We start from the raw sequence: 18082 nt of genomic DNA, 5'->3' as shown, positions 1-18082 counted from the left end.
TGGAAGGAAGCAAGGCCCCATGTCACCCCCCCCCTCCTCTGAGCACCCATTGGCCCCAGCACCACCACTAGGACTGAGCCACAGGTGAGGAACGCTGGGGGGTCAGGACAATGTAATGGATCCGGTAGGGCTTTGGAATCAGAAAGAAAACCCCTCTGCCACTTGCTGTGTTACCCTAAACAATTGCCTACAATTTTCTGAGGCTTGGTTTCCTTGTCCATAAAGTACCTACCTGACAGGTCGTTCTCAGAACCAGAAACCATGTAAGGAGCCCGGCTTTATGCCTGGCCTCAAGAAAACTGACCGCATAGGGCACTTGGGCGGCTCAGTCCATTAAGCATCTGACTCTCGGTTTCGGCTCAGGTCACGATCTCGTCGTTTTGTGGGTTCGAGCCCCACACTGGGCTCTGTGCTGACAGTGCGAAGCCTGCTGGAGATTCTCTCTCCCTCTCTCTCTGCCCCTCCCCAACTCATGCCCAGGCTCTCTCTCAAAATAAGTAAAATTAAAAAAAAAAAATACTGGCGGCACACACACCATGCCCCTAACTCAGACCCAGACACCTACAGGCACACCCGCCCAGTGCTCTCTGTTGGCTCCACGAGGGACAGCAGAGGCCCCTGGACATGCCCCCCTGACCTCAGGCCCACACACCACCGGGGCCTACACATCAGCACATGACAGTGGGGCATCATGAGGCCACCTCCAAAGGGACCAGAAATACAGAAAAATATGGGGGAAGACATTTGATCAGGACTTTAGCTAGGAGACATTGAAACTACAAATTATGAAATATTATGAAAATATTTTATCTTACACAGTTTTTTTAAGTTCTAATTGCAACTGAACAAGCAAAGGGCTTGGGGTTGTTGGTGGTTAATTCTCCCACAGCTTTGTAAGATAGTCCTTGACGGGCTGGACTTTTCCAACAAAGCGGGTCTGCAAAAAGCAGCAGAGCACAGGGCTCAGTGATTTTCTCAAGGCCTTTTGGGGGTCAGATTATCCTCTTGAGAAGCATCGGTCTGCTGATTTTCCCCGACCTCTAAGGGACCAGCCTTGGCCACCCTCAGGTGCCTCCTTCCACGAGCAGAACAGCTCTCCCTGCTACCCCATGGCCTTCCCCACAAGCTGCATCTGTTCCCAGATTGCCGCTCCAGGTTGCACCCTAGTGTCTTTGCATTTTGCAAAAGATCGACCAGCAAAGACTTTGAGGCCGTGAGCTGGCAGCAATGCTGGGGTAGGCCGTGAGGATCTGTTCATCACTGAACAATTGCTTTCTGGAACAACCTCCAAACTGGGCAGCGTCCTGAATAATCAGAGGCGCTTCCTACATGTACCTCAATTACAATTTCTCTTTGTCACCTAAGGTGCAAACACCGCGCACTGTGGCACCCTTCCTCAGTGGGACCAAAGTTTCCGCAGGCAGTGTCTATCCAGACAAACGGCCAGCGGGCGGACCGCGGGTTCCTCTTGCACCTGACCCTGTGCAAACAGTTCTTGCAACTCCCCGCCCGCCCCCCAAATTCTGGCCCCAGCAGAGCTCACAGCCCTCAGTCCTAATTCTAGAGATACGGCGTGCCCAGCCCAGTCCGGCCCGCTTCTCTACAGAGCCTCAGTCCACTCCAGGCAACATTTATTGACAGAGGTTAACAGGTGGGGCGGGGCCCGGGGCTGCCGGAAACATCCGGACCTCCGAATCTGTACAAGTGTATACTGGAAAGGGGCGGGACGGGGCGGAGGGGCCAGGGCGCCATCTAGGGGAGGCGCCGCGGCCTCAGACTGCGGACGCCAGCTTCCGCTTGGTGCTCTCGCTGCAGCGGTGCAGGATGAGGTCTGCGCTGGGCCGCGGGGGCACCGCGGGCTGTGGTTTTGCGCCTCCAGTCTGCGCCTGTTCCCTTGCTGCGGAAAGCCCAGACCCGTGAGCGGCCCGGCTCCGCCCTTCAGGCCCCGCCCCGCCTTCTAGGCCCCGCCCCGGGCACCGCCCACCACCAGGCCGCTGCAGACACTCACGCCGCAGGCTCCCAGCGCTCTGCGGCCCTGGCCCCGCCTCCAGGCCCCGCCCCATCTTCCAGGCCCCGCCCCGGGCACGCCCCACCCCACCCCCGGCCGCGGCAGGCACTAAGTCCAGGGCTACCTGAGCGCTGCGGCTCGGGCCGCGCCTGGCGGCGGCGCTGCTGCAAAAAACGGACACTGTTGCGCCGATAGGTGTCCTGGCTGAGGCGCTTCCGCGACCGCTGGTGGATGCTGTGTGCGTTGCGGATGGACGACCTGGGCCCAGAGGGATGGGGACGTTGCTCAGATGGGGACGTTGCTCAACTCCTGTGCGTTCCGCCCCCCCCCCCGCCCCCTCGTCCCTGCCTGCGGGGACTCGCACGACCGCTCCTGGAGTCCAACGACTGGCGGGGGGCAGTGGAAAGCGGGCCGGGACCCCACACGGCTGGGCGGGGCATGATTGCGGCTACCCAGCGCCGATGCGGACTCCAGTCGGGTCACAGAGCCCAGGTCTATTTCCCACGCCCTTCGGCGGCCTTCAGCCCGTGTCCTCCCCAGGAAGACCTCTGCACTGCCGCCCCCCTCATGGGCGGTCCCCAAGGACGCTAGGCATCGACGCCTACGCCTTCACCTCCACCTCACGCCCCTGCTTTCCCACCGCCCGCGTGCCAACCCCACGATGAAGGAGGGCACGTCCATCCTCGACCCAGTGAGGGTGCGGCCTCCCCAGCCTGTCCCTGCCTCCACCCCGGCCTCCCTCCCCAGCGCTGGCAATGCAGGGCCTGGACCGACCGGGGGACCCGTGGTACACCCCCCTCCTCGGTCCCGTCCAGTCCCGGGATGCTCGCTCACCTCCGGGGCGGCGCCCCTCGGCTCTTGATCTGGCGTTGGGCCTGGGCTGCATCCTGCCCAGACTTCTGTAGGTACATGGATGGAAAGTAGCCTGTGACGTCGCCTTTCCTGCAACAGAAGCAGCCCTTGAACCCCAGGCAGTCACGGCAGGGAGTAGGGACCTCAGACGTGGGGGGCTCAGGGATCCCTCTAAACAGTCCGGGTTAAGGCAGCTAGGAGGTTGCAGACACCCCGGTGCCCGCGGACACCAGACCCTGCCCCTCTGGGCCTCAGTTTCCTCATCTGTGCAACACAGGCCCCCACAGCTGTGATGGTGGTAGTGGGAGGAAGTCAGCAGGTCCACCTTGCCCCCCAGGGACATGTGTTTGCAATGAAGCATCTGCAACAGCCTGTTTGTCAGATTTTTCATTTATGGTCACTGCTTTCTGTATCTAAGAAACTTTCTGCCCATCTCCAGGGCACCAGGTTCCCCTATGCTTTCTTTCCGAAAGGTTTTTGTGCTTGGCGAAACCCACGACCCATCCCGAATACATGTGAGTGCTGCTGAGGTAGGGCCTAGACGCCTTTTCTCCATGTGGACGCCCAAATGTTCCAGCACCACTTGTTGAAAAGATGTTTCTTTCTGTTCTCACCACTATAATTTGAGAGCAAGAAAAAAAAAAACCCACTTTGCATAATACAAACCTCACTCTGCAAAACTGATTCCTCTTGGCTGGTGGGAGAATCACAGGCAGATTCTCAGAGGTGCGTGGCAGGGGGGCGGTTAAACTGAGTGGTGGTCAGAAAGATTGAGAAACCCTGCCTCGAAACCTCCAGCCCAGGGCCATGCTGATGGTGGGTACCGTGGCCACAGGCTCACTGGGGCCCTGGACAGACTCAGGGCTCTGAAAAGGTGGATATGGACCTGGGGAGCCCCAGTGGGCCCAAGAAAACGGCTAAGTCCTCAGGGTTCTCCTTTTCCCCAGGAGGAATGAACAGATAAGAATCATTTGCAACAGGGGCACCTGGGTGGCTTGGTCAGCTGATCGTCCGACTCTTGATTTGGGCTCAGGTCATGATTTCATGGCTTGTGGGATCGAGCCCCTGAAGAGGCTCTGCACTGCCTAATTGGGGTTCTCTCTCCTCTCTCTCTGCCCCTCCCCCACTTGCATGCGCGCATGCTCTCTCTCTCAAAACAAATAAACTTAAAAAAAGAATCAATTGCAACAAAAGATTTAAAAGGAAAAGGGATGACAGGGCCTGCCTCTACCAGTTCGCAAATACAATAATGAACACAATTAATTGTGTTGTTTATAGAAGGACTAATAGATGGCAAGGTGACCCCAAGTCTCAAAGGAAAAAAGGTCCCCACTCAGACAAGGACACTGAACCCCGAAAGACGGGCGGGGTGGGATTATCCCTGGTCTACCACCAAAATGGAGACTGAGTCCAGAGACAGTGGCTCACCCAGAGTCACGCACCCCAATGGGCACGGACCCCAAATGGGCCCTGCCCCAGGCCAGGGCTGGCACTCAGGGTGGGCGCAGTGGGGAGGGAGGGGTGCTCTCCTACCTGACGACCCACCAGCCATCCAGCAGCTTGTGAATGACATCGATGGTTTCGCCCTCCTGCAGGGACACTTCGTCCTCCATCTGGGCAGTGTAGGCTTTGATGGTGACGTAGGGCTCACCTGGTCGTCCGCGGGAGCAGGGACGTGGTGTGAGGGTCTGGCTGCCCCCCCACCCTCGGCTTGCCTCCCTTCCTCTCCTCTCTGGGCCTGAGGCTTCCTGCAGCCCCCGCCCCCGCCACGCCCTCCCTCCTCCGCACCTGCTCCTTGTGGTCTCCCTCTGCAAACTGCTGCCCCCCACCGGTGAGGGGACGCCACTACACCCAGGGGCTCCCACCTCCCACCACCCACAGCAGGGGCCCAGGCGCCCGGATCCCAGGAGGGGCCCGACAGGAGGTGCAAGGGTGGAGCGCCCATCCACCTGTCACCTGAGCCCCTTGACGCCTGCCAACTGCCCACATCCGGAGCCGCCTACCCAGTGTATAGACCTTTCCCCGCTTTTCCAGAGAAGCCACAAATCCACACACCGTTGTGAGATCTCTCCCTTTTAAAATACGGGCAACCAACTCGAACTCGTCTCAACCTCCCCCTGAGCCCCATCCGGCCCAGGGGCTTCCAGTCAGCGAGGATGCCCCCGCCTCCAGGCAGTACGCCTTCCTGACCCTCACTGGTCGGCTTCACGCCGGCCCGGTCCCCGGCTGGCCCCACCACCTGTCTCCGGCTGGCCGACCTCAGCGCTTCACCTCTACTCTACCTCCCGCGTCTCTGTCCTGACCAAGGGCACCACCTCCTCCCGGGGCCCTCCAACCGGACTATGGGGTCTCCACCCTGGCTGCCCCACTGCCCAGCCCACAATCCTATCCAAGCCCACAGCGGTCACTTCCGGCTTCTTGGCATCCCAGGGCCCCCCCGGTCCCTTCCCCTCACATCGTTATGGTCGTGGAGGGCAGGTGGTACCTTCATAGTTGGGCTCGGGGTCCTCTGCCTCATCAGGACTGTCCAGGGGCTCCAAGTAGGATGCGGGGACCCAACCTCGCTTTGTCTTCGTTTGGCAGAACCACCAGCCTGTGCCAGGCATGCGAGGCGGGAAGTCTGGGCGGGCCCGGCAGCTGCCCCCCTCCCCCAGGGTGGTAAGGATGCCCCGACATAGGCACACAGACACCCAACACTCGGATTCAGAAATGTCACCTTCATGACACTCCATGCCCAAGTGACACACAGCCACACACACAGGTTACAGGGTGAGAGCTCAGAATCCGCCTCACACACATCGTGACCCGGCCACCCGGGGGGTGGGGGGGACATAAGCCCCGGAGGTGTACGGGTGCCCACAGCCTCAGCTTGGGGACAGAGCGGGGAGGACAGTCAGGGCCCCCGAAGGAGCCACAGCCCGTCAGGTGGGGAGGAAGCCCCAGGCCGTCCGAGAGGCTTGTGGCCACGGCTGCGGGCACCAAGGGGAGGAAGGTCCCGGGAGGGCGGGGAGGCTGACCAGTCTCGCTCTTCTCCACGACGTCCACCACGTCGCCCGTGGCCAGAGCCATCTGGGAGCCCGAGCTCTTCTCGAAGTCAGCAATGGCGCGGTACGTCTGCAGGATGATGGGGCCCGTGATGTCTGGGCAGAGGGAGGGCAGGGTAAGTGGACGCCGCGGGGCTGGGCTGCCTCCTCCCGGTGGTCCCCTGCATCGGCCACCGGTGCCCTGGTGTCCCCGCCCCACCCAGCTGCAAGCACGCCAGAGGGGTATGCACCCTGCCAGCTGGAAAGCAGCAGGGACAAGCTAGTTAAGCCCCTGACTCTCGATCTCGGCTCGGGCCATGGTCTCACCGTTCGTGGGATCGAGCCCCAGGATGTGCTCTGCGCTGACGGCTCAGAGCCTGCTTGGGATTCTGTTTCCCCCTCTCCCTGCCCCTTCCCTGCGTGCACTCTCGCTCTTAAAATAAATAAACTTTTTTTTTAATGTTAAAAACAACAACAATGATCATGCAGTAAAGATCACACACGGTCATGCCCCTGTGTGAGCCACGAAGGCCACCTTGGCCCCCAGACCTGTTCACTCACTCAGCCACGACATCCCCGGGCTGTGGGCACCAGAGTCGTGCTGGGCAATGCAGCCACAGACATGAGCCCCCAAAGCTTCATGTCTAGTGACCCCCCAAAGATCCCCACTCTTTGGTGCAGCCACCGAGACCCTTCAAGGCAGCTCTCCCCCACCCCCGGCCCCTTTCACTGCACAGCCTGTGCTCAGGATCCCTGATCACGTTCCCAGACCCCACAGGGTGACCCACGGGTGACTGCCCATGTCTCTCACCCGTGACGCTGTTGTTCTTGCTGTCTTTGGGCACCAGGTAAGTCTCTGGCTTTTTCACCCTGCAGGAAAGAATAGTCCGGGTTAGACGGCTCAGAAGCCCCGGGCAGACCCACAGAACTCCCCAAGAGGAAAAGGAAGGTGGGATGGGGGAGGGCACTGTGGAGGAAAGGGCTAGAAAGGCCCCCCAGCCTCCGGCAGACCCAAAGAAGAGAATGCACTTGGGTCCAGGTAAGGATGCACTCCGGGCTGGAAAAGCCTCTTGTCACCTCAGGGGTCAGCCCCCTCCTCCTGGGGCCTGGGGAGAGCAGCCAACGGGGAGTGGGCGTCCCCGCCCCCCAGGCCCGTGGGAGCTGCCCTGCCCGGGACCAGCGGTGCGTTCAGGGGTCGGTCCACACTGCTGGAGTCTGTCCACGGCGGCCTCACCCATATTCAGTGAGCAGAGAGGACGGAGAGAGGGGCCACCCCAGCAAGACGGCACATCCCCCTGAGAGCTCCTGAGGCTTCTCAGATATTTCCATGCTGGGCCCTGAGTACAGGAGACCCCAGGAGCAGGACAGGCGGAGAAGGAGGTGACAAAGCGGAGGCGTGTCCCGCAATTAGCCGTGGCCACCAACCCCCCACCCTGCTGGGGCTCTGAACTTCCCAGTTGGTAACGCTGTCCACGGCACCCATTTCTGCATCTGGCCCTTACCACCCCAGTACAGACGGGAAAACTGCTCTCAGAAGGTTCGGCCAGGCTGAGGATCTAGGATCTCAGGGTCCCGGCCCAGGGAGCCCCGCCCCCCCCCCTCCCCCCCCCCGCCCCAGCACCGGACTCCAGGGAAGAGACTTGGCAGGGCACCAAGTGGCTCAGTCGGTTGAGCGTCTGACTCGGTTTCAGCTCAGGTCACACTCTCGTGGTTTTGTGAGTTCGAGCCCCCCCACCCCCACCCCCGTCGGGCTCTGCACTGGTAGCGTGGAGCCTCCTTGGGATTCTCTCTCTCTCTCTCTTTCTCTCTCTCTCTCTGCCCCTTCCCCACTGGAGCTGTCTCTCTCTCTCTCTCAAAATAAATAAATAAAACTTAAAAAAAAAAAGACAGAAGGACTTGGCAGGGATGCTGGGGGACGGAGGGGAGGGGTTGCAGGTCACACAGGCCACAGCTGGAATCCCGCCTCCTCCTGTTTCAGGCTGTGTGACTTTGGGCAGGTCGCCTCCCCTCTCTGAGCTTTAGTTATCTGTAACACGGGGGAGGTCCTGTGCCCCCCTCCCCGGGCAGAGCTCACCACCCTCCCCCACTTCAGGGACAGAGTGACGGGGCCACTCACTGGTTGTCCGTGGGGAGCTTGAGGTCGTCGGGGCGAACCTTGAAGAAGTCGAGGAGGTGGGGACAGCGGGAAATCTTGACAGGCAGGCTCATGAGCGCACCGAAGTACTCGGTGAGGGTGCCCTGGCGACTCTCAGCGACCCGCTGCCCGTCGAACCACCGCGGGGCTGGCCAGGCCAGGAAGGGGCACCAGAGAACTAGTGAGCACCTTCTCAGGTCAAGGTCCCGTGGGCGTGGGGGGAGGGGCGGTGACCCTGCTCCTCACCTGGCAGGTGGGGGATGATCCTGTTCTCTGCGTTGATGTCCCCGGCCTCAATAGGAAACATTTCCTTTAACTGTTTCTAGACAGAAAACAAAAGGGGCAAGAAGGTCCTTTTTTTAAAAAAATTTTCAAGAATGTTTTATTTATTTTTGAGATAGAGAGAGAGAGACAGAGTGCGAGCAGGGGAGGGGCAGAGAGAGAGGGAGACGCAGAATCTGAAGCAGGGTCCAGGCTCTGAGCTGTCAGCACAGAGCCTGACTCGGGGCTCAAACTCACGAACCATGGGATCATGACGTGAGCCGAAGTCGGACGCTCAACCGACTGAGCCACCCAGGCGCCCCCGAATGTCCTTTATTACAACACTATACAAGTACAGAATTGGAAGCAACCCCTCGAACCACTCGGAGTAGAAACTTCTGGAGGCGTCCTTGGTTCTCTCTTCCTCTCTCACTTCACCTCCTTGCCACCAGCAGGTCCTTTTGCTTCTCCTCCCGAAATCTACCCAGAATCTGACCCTTCTCGCCACCCACATGGCCACCACCTTGGTCTGAGTGCCACCGAGCCTGGGTTCTTACATACTCTCCCACGCTTGTCTGTCCTCAATCAGCACCCTCTTAAAACTTAAACTGGATCATCCGTCCCTCCTCTGCTCAGAGCCCTCCCTGCCTCTCAGCTCACTCAGAATGGAAGCCAAGAGCCTCACATCAGTCTACCGGGCCCCTCAGACCTGTTCCCGCCCGCCTCGCTGACCTCCTCTGCCACTACCCTTCCCTCCCTTGTTCACTCTGTACCAGACGCCCCTGGATACTCCGGGCCCATTCCTGCCCCAGGGCCTTTGCACTTGCTCTTCCCGTTCCTCCCCATTTGCCAATGGCGCTTTCTCTTTCTCTTTCTCCTTCTTCAGGTCTCTGCTCAGATAGCTCCCCTGCAGCGAAACCTTCTCCTTGACGATTTCCTTTCCTAACCCAATCCTCCCCGTCCCCCCTCCCTGCCTCATTTTTCCCATAGTTGTAATAACTAACACACTACGCACAGTACTTATGTGTTGTCTGTGTCTTATCCTGACTCCTCTGCTAGAACCTAAGGTCCACAAGGGAAGGCAAGGACTTGGGTCTTTCTTATGCCCTTGTCACCTTTACAGCACCTCCCGCACCCCAGGTAGAATGCACCTGGGGCTTAGGAAGTGCTCGGTAAGTAGTTGCTGAATGGACGAATGAGCCCAGCAATTAGTAAAAGGGTCTAACCTTACGATGAAACAACCCAGCACACTTCAAAGAGGAGACGCGGAGCTGTGCATGGGCCAAGCAGGAGAGGGTCTCAAACACGTGACCCAGTGACGGTAGCGAGGCCAGCAGGCGGATGGCCTCTAGAAAGCCTGCAGAAAATGCGCGCTCCGCACTACTGTGCCTTGTTCTTGAACGTGTGTGCGCGCACTTACCCGGGGCTGGAGCAGGGGTGGCGTTATGGGATGAAGGATGCCTTCTACTGTTTCGTAATGTTTTATTGCCTTTATCTTACAAAAGCCTTGCGGGGCGCCTTGGCTGGCTCAGTCGGCAGAGCGTGCAACTCTTGATCTCAGGATCATGAGATCTTGTGGGGCATAGAGCTTACATAAACACACACACGCACACACACACACACACACACACACAGAAAGCCTTGTAGCAAACAGCACAGACACATTAACCGTGATCCAGAGTGCTGGCTGTGCGGGACTGCTTACACTACAGTCTTCTTCCCATTTCTCTGCATTTAGTTTTAAACCTCTCCTGCAAGAGAGGTTTGAATCTGGCTGACGGCAGGCACCTCTCTTTGAATCTGGCTGACGGCGGGCACCCACAAAGCAAGAGAAGTCAGGGTTGCCTGCCCTCCTTCTCGCCTCCCTGGGGACCTCATGGGGCCAGTGACCTGGAGTTAAAGAGCAAACTCCTGGGATGACAACCTGGTGGTGACACTAACCAGGCTGTCCCTTTAAGAACACCCCCAGGATCGGGTGCCTGGGTGGCTCAGTCGGTTGAGCATCCGACTTCGGCTCAGGTCATGATCTCACGGTTCGTGGGTTCGAGCCCCGGGTTGGGTTCTGTGCTGACAGCTCAGAGCCTGGAGCCCGCTTCGGATTCTGTGTCTCCCTCTCTCTCTGCCCCTCCCCCGCTCACACTCTGTCTCTCTCTCAAAAATAAACAAACATTAAAAAAATAAATAAAATTATATATGTATAAAGAATGCCACCAGGAGTTTATGCGGACGGCGTTTCTGTGTGGGAAAGGAAACTACCCTGGAGATGGACAGAAAGGATGGCTGCATGACATTGTGAATGTACCTCTTGCCACCGAAATTGTACGCTTGAAATGCTACATTTGTGTGACGTGTACCACATCAAAACAGACTTTAAGGAAGGGCGCCTGGGTAGCACAGTGGGTTCAATGTCTGACTTTTTTTTTTTTCAACTTTATTTTTTTATTGTGAGGCGGGGCGTGGGGGGAGGGAGGGGCAGAGAGAGAGAGGAAGAGAGAATCCCAAGCAGGCTCCATGCCGTCAGCACAGATGCCCAACCCGGGGCTCAAACCCACGACCCATGAGGTCACGCATGACCTGAGCCAAAGTCAGGCACTTAACCAACTGAGCCACCCAGGTGCCCCGAGTGTCTGACTCTTGATCTCTGTTCTTGATCTCTGTGTGATGGGGCAGAGCCTGCTTGGGATTCTCTCTCTCCTTCTCTCCGCCCCTCCCCCACTTATGCACACACACTCTCTCTCTCTCTCTCTCTCTCAAATAAATAAAAACTTGAAAAAAGTTTTTAAACAAACTTTAAGGCAAATGTTCTTTTAAGTTAAGAAATAAATAACGCCCCCTTGACTGTGGGCGGGGGGTGATCGGGGTTCTTCAGTCCCTGGCCACAGCACCTGGGCTGCCCGCCCCCCCCCCCGCCCCCCCCCCCCCCCGCCCCCGGCCAAGGGCAGAGCTGGGAGTGGGGGTGGTGTCCCCTCCCGTGCCCGCCCCCGTCCCCCGCGCACACCCGGGCACTCACGTGGAACTCGTAGATTTCCGGGAACCCCCGGTAGACCACCTTCTCGGACAGGTCCTGCCATTTCACCAGGAACATGTACACCTAGGGGGTGGCCGGGGCAGAGGACCTCATTCAGCTTCCTGGTGGAAGCCCAGGGGACTTGGGGGGTGGGGGGGAAGAGCGCTCTTTGGGGCGACCTAGGCCAAGAGAGGGCACCGGCTTCCTGGACCCCAGAGCTGCCACCCTCCAGCTTTAGGATCAGGGCAAGATGTTCAGCTTCTCTCAAATTAACTCAAATCCCTCCTCCGTGAATTGGAGCTACAGGGAGGGCCCCCCCTCCTAGGGCCGGTAGGAGAGCAACAGGCGGTGAGACAGAAGAGCCCGGGCTGGCACAAGACAGCGTAAGGCTCCGTTTCTACCAAATGTCCACAAGGACACATAGACACTGCAATGTAGATCCGAGGGTGCGGGGTGCTGGGCGGGCAACGCGGAATTTCTAATGGGTACAGGGGTGCTTTTGGGTGGTGACAAAAATCGAATATTAATTGTATGGGGGCCGCACAAGTCTGTGAATACTAAAAACCACCTAGGACTGTACCCTTTACCTAGGTGGATTCGAGGATCGTATCTCAGTGGAGCCATTATTAGAAAGAAAAACAAAAAAACTTGGTAAGGAAAAACCAAAATACAGGCAGGACAATTCTACTCGGCCACAAAGAGGAACAAATTACTGACAGATGGCAGCCACACGGAGGAATCTCAAAAGCATTATGCTGAGTGAAAGCGGCCAGACACAAAAGGCCACACACAGGGCAGAACTCGATATCTATGATGTTCTAGACAAAAAGCGTAACTAATTTAAGGTGGAAAAAAATCAGAACAGTGGTTGCCTCTGGGGGATGGTGGAGGAATGGGTGGGGAGCAAGAGAATCTGGGGTGATGGTAACCATCTATATCTTTATTTTTAATTAAAAAAATTTTTAATGTTTATTTATGTTTGAGAGAGAGAGCGAGAGAATGTGAGCAGGGGAGGGGCAGAGAATCCGAAGCAGGCTCCAGGCCCTGAGCTGTCAGCACAGAGCCCGACGCGGGGCTCGAACCCACGAACCGTGAGATCATGACCTGAGCCGAAGTTAGACGGCTAACGGACTGAGCCACCCAGGCGCCCCTGGTAACAATCTATATCTTGGCGAGGATTTGGGTTACACAGGGACATGTACCTTCAAAACTCGGCAAATGTCTCTAAGTCTGGTGGATTTCATTTTACATAAATTTTACATCAAACAAGGAAAACACTAGGGGCGCCTGGCCGGCTCAGTCAGCAGAGCCTGTGACTCTTGATCTGGGGGTCGTGAGTTCAAGCCCCACGCTGGGCGTAGAGATGACTTCAATAAATGAATAAACTTCAAAAAAAATCCTTTAAAGAACTTTTTAAAAAGTGAAAGTAAAAAGACAAACAGTGTGATAGAAACATGAGCAAAAGGCATGAGAAGTTCACGGTTATACACCCACACATATATATGTAACCCTAAACATACAAAGAAGTGTCGACTTTACTTATAACAACATCAGGGCAGGGTCATTAGGTAATTGCCAATTAGTGAAAACAATCGAAATGGTTGTTTGAGGACACAATGGTGCAGTCACACAACGGACTCTTATATACATGTAAAAAAAAGTGGGACAGACTTAATGAACTAATTTGGAGGGAACTCTGTGATATTATAGGATCATGGGGAAAAGGCAGGTATAGCATATGTCATCATATAGCTTTGTTTATTGTCTGTGTAAAGAAGGAAAAATAAGAAAAAATGCATATATATTTTAAAGTTTTATTTATTATTATTTTTTAATGTTTCTTTTTTTTTAAAACGTTTATTTATTTTTGAGACAGAGGGAGACAGAGCATGAACAGGGGAGGAGCAGAGAGAGAGGGAGACACAGAATCCGAAACAGGCTCCAGGCTCTGAGCTGTCAGCACAGAGCCCAACGTGGGGCTCAAACTCACGGACTGTGAGATCATGACCTGAGCTGAAGTCGGACGCTTAACCGACCAAGCCACCCAGGTGCCCCTAAACTTTTATTTACTTAAGTAATCTCTATACCCCACGTGGGGTTCGAACTCACTATCCTAAGATTAAGAGTCTCATATTCCTCTGATGAACCAGCCAGGCACCCCAAGAAAATATTTATACGTTTTTCTTCTCCCTCCCTTCCTTCCTGTTTCTTCCTTTCTTTCTTTTTTAAATATTTTATTTTTAAGTAATCTCTACATCCACATGGGGCCAGAATCCACGACCACGAGATCAAGAGTCGCTCAGTCCTCTGACTGAGCCAGCCAGGCATCCCTTTTTTTTTACAAAGAGAAATACAGGAAAGATAAATCAGAATGAGCCTTTGAACATATCTTTCTAGAAAGTGTGATGATCGATTGCATCAAATATATTCACATATGGCACATTTAAAAATAAAATTAAAAGGCACCTGGGTGGCTCAGTTGGTAAGCGTCCAACTTAGGCTCAGGTCATGATCTCGCGGTCCGTGAGTTCAAGCCCCGCATCGGGTTCTGTGCTGACGGCTTGGAGCCTGGAGCCTGCTTCAGATTCTGTGTCTCCCTCTCTCTCTCTGTCCCTCCCCCACTCATGCTCTGTCTCTCTCTCCCTCTCTCAAAAATAAACATTTTTTAAAAAGTAAAAAAATTAGACCAACAATGATTAAAAAATTTGTTAATGTTTATATATTTTTGAGAGAGAGAGAGAAAGAGAGAGAGAGAGCAAGTGGGGGAGGGACAGAGAGGAAGAGAAAATCCCACGCAGGCCCTGAGCTGTCAGCACAGAGCCCGAAATGGGGCTGGAACCCACGGAACTGTGAGATCATGACCTGAGCTGAAATCAAGAGTCAGATGTTTAACCGACTGAGTCACCCGGGCACCCCAGGATTTTGTTTTTAACTTCAAATTGGAAACAAAAACAAATGAACCTCACTATCTGTCAAATGGGTAACAACCGTATTAAAGAGAAACTGGAAAAGAAAAATTCCAAGTAACTTTTAGTTACAGTATTTTACTACCCTCAGTCCAAAAGGAGAAGAAAAAATTGCAAAGAAAGCTTAAAATGTGACTTAATGAATTTGCAGGTTGATTGTTAATAACGGTGCAGGAGCTGTCATTCTGGTCAAGCAAGCCCATGTGGATTGCAGCAGCGAGCAAAGGACTAAATATAATTTTGTTGGGAGCCGGGGTTCTCGTGGAGAAAGGAAGGGTCTACGAATATAAAGCGGTACAAGGCAAGAATGAGATGAAATGGCCTTCCGCACCCCCGCCCCCCGGTCGGTCCATTGAAAGGACAAAGGGCAATGACACCCCAGAGGCAACAAACACACTCAGCTTCCAGATCTAGGGTTTCTAACATCACTCCCCACTGCAAAGAAACAGGGGTCCTTAGTGAAAATGGCTGAGTCCAGGGGTCCGGCTGGAGGGCACCAGACGCTGGAACATCTCGTACCAGAAGTAAGAGTGTGCTCTTGGGGCGCCCGGGTGGCTCAGTCGGTCGAGAGTCCGACTTCGGCTCAGGTCAGGACCTCTCCGTTCGTGAGTTCGAGCCCCGCATTGGGGTTGCTGCTGTCAGTGCTTCGGTTCCTCTGTCCCCCTCTCTTTCTCTCCCTCCCCCGCTTGCATGGGACGATGTGAGCATAAAATAAGTTATGGTTCCCATTGAATAAAAGAGAAATCCATGCATCCGTATTGGCATAAGTAAATAGTAAGGAAGAGGGGAACAACTTTATGGTAAAACGCTGACTAATAAATGCAGAGGGAATTATAGAGTTGAAAACTCACTATTTGGCAATCATTATAGTAATTTGACTTGGGCAAGTGTCATCCGCGTACTATACGAGCAATGGGCTATTCATATTGTTTCACAGAATCTCCCCGCACAAAGGGAGAAATAGTAACCTTTCTTACACTAGAGACACTTGGTGATCAAAATTAGCCATCACCATCGGAAGAAAAAGCAAAATCGCCTGCCTCTGATAGGATCAACGAGGAGAGCACAGTGTCACTTCCCGGGTGTTCCTGCCACGGACGCAGAGCCTGAATCTGAGGAAGAAGGAGTAGCCAAGTCCTTCTGTAGAAGGGATGTCCCGCAAAACGACAGGTCCCAGCTCTACAGAATGTCAACGTTGGGAAGGACCAAGAAAGGTGGGTTAAGATTGACCCGGATTAAAGGAGTCTGAAGGGTCACAGGCAGGTGAAACGCAGCAGGTGGTCCTGGATGGGATCCCGGACCGGATCATTTTTACTACAGAGGACAAGCAGGGGAACTGGTAAGGACTGAATAATGGTGTTTCATCTACGGTACTTTGCCGATGTTGACACACTTGCGGAGAATGTTGGTTTTAAGAAATACACAGTAGTATTTAGGAGGGGGCGCCTGGGTGGCTCCGTAGGAAGAGCGGCAGACTCTTGATCTCAGGGTCATGAGTTCAAGCCTCACACTGGGCATGCAACCTACGTAAAAAGGGGCGGGCCCCGAGTGTCTCCCAGGGCTGAGTGTCTGACTCTTGATTTCAGCTCAGGTCAGGATCCCAGGGTTGTGGGTGGGATAGAGCCCTGCTTCGGGCTCCATCGTGGAGCCTGCTGGAGGTTCCCTCCCTCCATCCCTCTCTCTCTCTCTCTGTCTCTCCCTCTGCCCCCTCCCCAGCTCGTGCTCTCTGTCTCTAATAAATAAATAAATAATAATAATAAAAGAGAAAGGAACAAACAAGCAAACACAATGTCTCCAATTTCCTCTGGGATGGTTCAGAAAAGTTCTGTTCAGAGAGAGAGGGAGAGAGAGAGAAGGGGAAGGAGGGGAAGGAGGGGGATGGGGGATGGAGAGGAGAGAGGGAGCACAGAGGTGGGTGGAGGAAATTTGGAGGAATTGGTGCTTTGGGGACAGCCTTTCTGTAAGTTTGAAATTATTTCAAAATTAAAAGTGAGGACAAGAAAGGATACATTTGTGTCCTGCAAATACCAGACAAAGCAGAGCCCCTCCCCGGCCTTCCTGTCCTCCGGCCTTGGGGACCCACGGCGGGTGGACATGTCTGGGCAGATAATTCCCAGCCCCGAGGGCAGGGGGTCGGGGGGCCTTTTTGGGCCCCTTGGTGGTGTCACCCTACTAGAAGGGATTCCCCCTGTAATGTCGCTGACTCCACGGCGGGCCGGGGGGGGGGGGGGGGGGGGGGGGAGAGGGGCGCCGCCAGCACTCCGTCCTGGAGGAGCACTCCCTGAGAGCTGGGGTGGTCAGGGAGGGCTGCCCGGAGGAGCACGCTGGGGGCGAACAGGGCGCCACAGGGAACTCCTGGCCGGGGCGGGCAGGCCAGGGGGGGATGTGGGCTGGCGGGGGGTCAGGGGCCAGGCTGGCTGTCCTCCCAACGAGGGCCGGGGGCGGGGTGGGGGGAGGGGCAGGGCGCGCATCCGTTTAAGGGACGCACATCAGCCAGCCGCGCGCGGGGACGGCGCCGTGGGGCACCTGCGCGGCCCCGACAGGCTCGTCCCCCCGCGGCCGCAGGATCCCCCCCAGTCCCCCCTCTCAGGGCGCTCGGCTACTCACGTAGTGCTGGCTGGGGACGAAGCGCTTCTCGAAGCCCAGGAGGGCGATGTGGCGGATGAAGGTGTCCCCCATGGCTGGGCTGCGGGGCGCTCCCCGGCTGGCGGGCCTTAAATGGGCCAGAAAGAGGAAGTCACTTCGGGGGGCAGGGCAGGAGGGGGCAGGGAGGGTGCAGAGGAGCCTCTGCTTCTCCTTTCAGTTTCTGGGATCCCTCAGACTCCCCTGGCGAGGACGTGAGGGGCCACACGCAGGCATGTCCTCCCCTCCCCCACCCCGTGGTCTACGGGCCCCACAGTTTGGGGGGGGGGGGATGCCCACCCCCCCCCCTGTCTCTGGCTAACCCCAGGCCCCGCCACACCGGCCTCTCTGCTGCCCCTGGGACACCCCCAAGCTGCTCCCGCCCCGGGGCCTCTGCCCTCGGAGCGCCCCCCCACCCCCGGGACCATCTCCCGCATCTCTGGAAGTCCCTCCCTCCTCCCTTCGGGTTTCTGCTCAAAAGGCACCGCCTCCAAGAGGCCTTTCTTGATATGTTCACGCGAAACAGCAAAACTTCATGCTTCCCCACCCCGCTTTCCTGTTTTTATTCAGATGGACGTATTACGGAGCTCATGTTTTTACAATGTCTCTCTTTACCGCAATGCGGGCCCCGGGAGAGCAAGGGCTTGGCCGCACCCCCCAGGCTGGAGACCGGCTGGCCGCGCGCGCGCGGTCCTTTTATACTTGGACAGTCGCCGCGCCGCTTGGGGACCGTGTCCGTGGGAGGGCGCGCGGGCGTCAGGTGCACGCCTGCAGGTGTGTGTAACTGAGCCAGTGGCGGTGGGGATGGGCTTGGAGTGAGGCTTGCGTTCAACTCCGATCAAATCCGGGCGCCCGTGGGGCTGAGTCGGTTAGGAGTCCGCCTCGGGCTCAGGTCATGATCTCACGTTTCAGTTCGTGAGTTTGAAACTTGCTGCGGGCCCCACGCTGACAACCCAAGCGGAGCCTGCTTGGGGTGCTCTCTCTCTCAATCTTTCTCTCTCTGCTCCTCCCCCACTCGTTCTTTCTCTCAAAACAAACTAAAAATTAAAAAAACAAAAACAAAAACAAAACCTGATCAATGGATCCTCAAGGCTGCCTCAGTTTTCTCCTGAGATGGGGCCATGGTCTCCGCCAGGAGGGGATTTGGATTTGGGGTGAAGAGGTGAGCAGGAAGTGGCTGGGCGTCTCCCACTGGCACCTAGGAGCCTA

The 18082-nt window shown here is 56.1% G+C and overlaps 1 protein-coding gene across 2 annotated transcripts; it reads right to left on the bottom strand.

The window, feature by feature from the left end:
- Positions 1-1614: 1614 nt before the first annotated feature.
- Positions 1615-17080, bottom strand: NCF1 (neutrophil cytosolic factor 1). Of its 2 annotated transcripts, none has more exons than XM_047839150.1 (11): positions 16859-17080; positions 11289-11369; positions 8264-8333; positions 8000-8165; positions 6695-6753; positions 5878-6000; positions 5346-5453; positions 4394-4511; positions 2843-2950; positions 2133-2266; positions 1615-1897 (listed from the first exon to the last, which is right to left on the bottom strand). In XM_047839150.1, the coding sequence occupies exons 1-11, from the start codon at positions 16928-16930 to the stop codon at positions 1773-1775; spliced, it is 1164 nt and encodes a 387-aa protein (XP_047695106.1). In that variant the 5' UTR covers positions 16931-17080; the 3' UTR covers positions 1615-1772. The 2 variants fall into 2 exon arrangements, with proteins under 2 accessions (XP_047695106.1, XP_047695105.1); XM_047839149.1 differs by having other exon boundaries at positions 8264-8339; positions 16859-17075.
- Between the last annotated feature and the right edge of the window lie 1002 nt (positions 17081-18082).

Source organism: Prionailurus viverrinus, chromosome E3, assembly GCF_022837055.1.
Source record: "Prionailurus viverrinus isolate Anna chromosome E3, UM_Priviv_1.0, whole genome shotgun sequence".
NCBI classification, from domain to species: domain Eukaryota; kingdom Metazoa; phylum Chordata; class Mammalia; order Carnivora; family Felidae; genus Prionailurus; species Prionailurus viverrinus.
The sequence above is the reverse complement of the archived record's forward strand: the minus strand, read 5'-3'. Positions and strand labels throughout refer to the sequence as shown.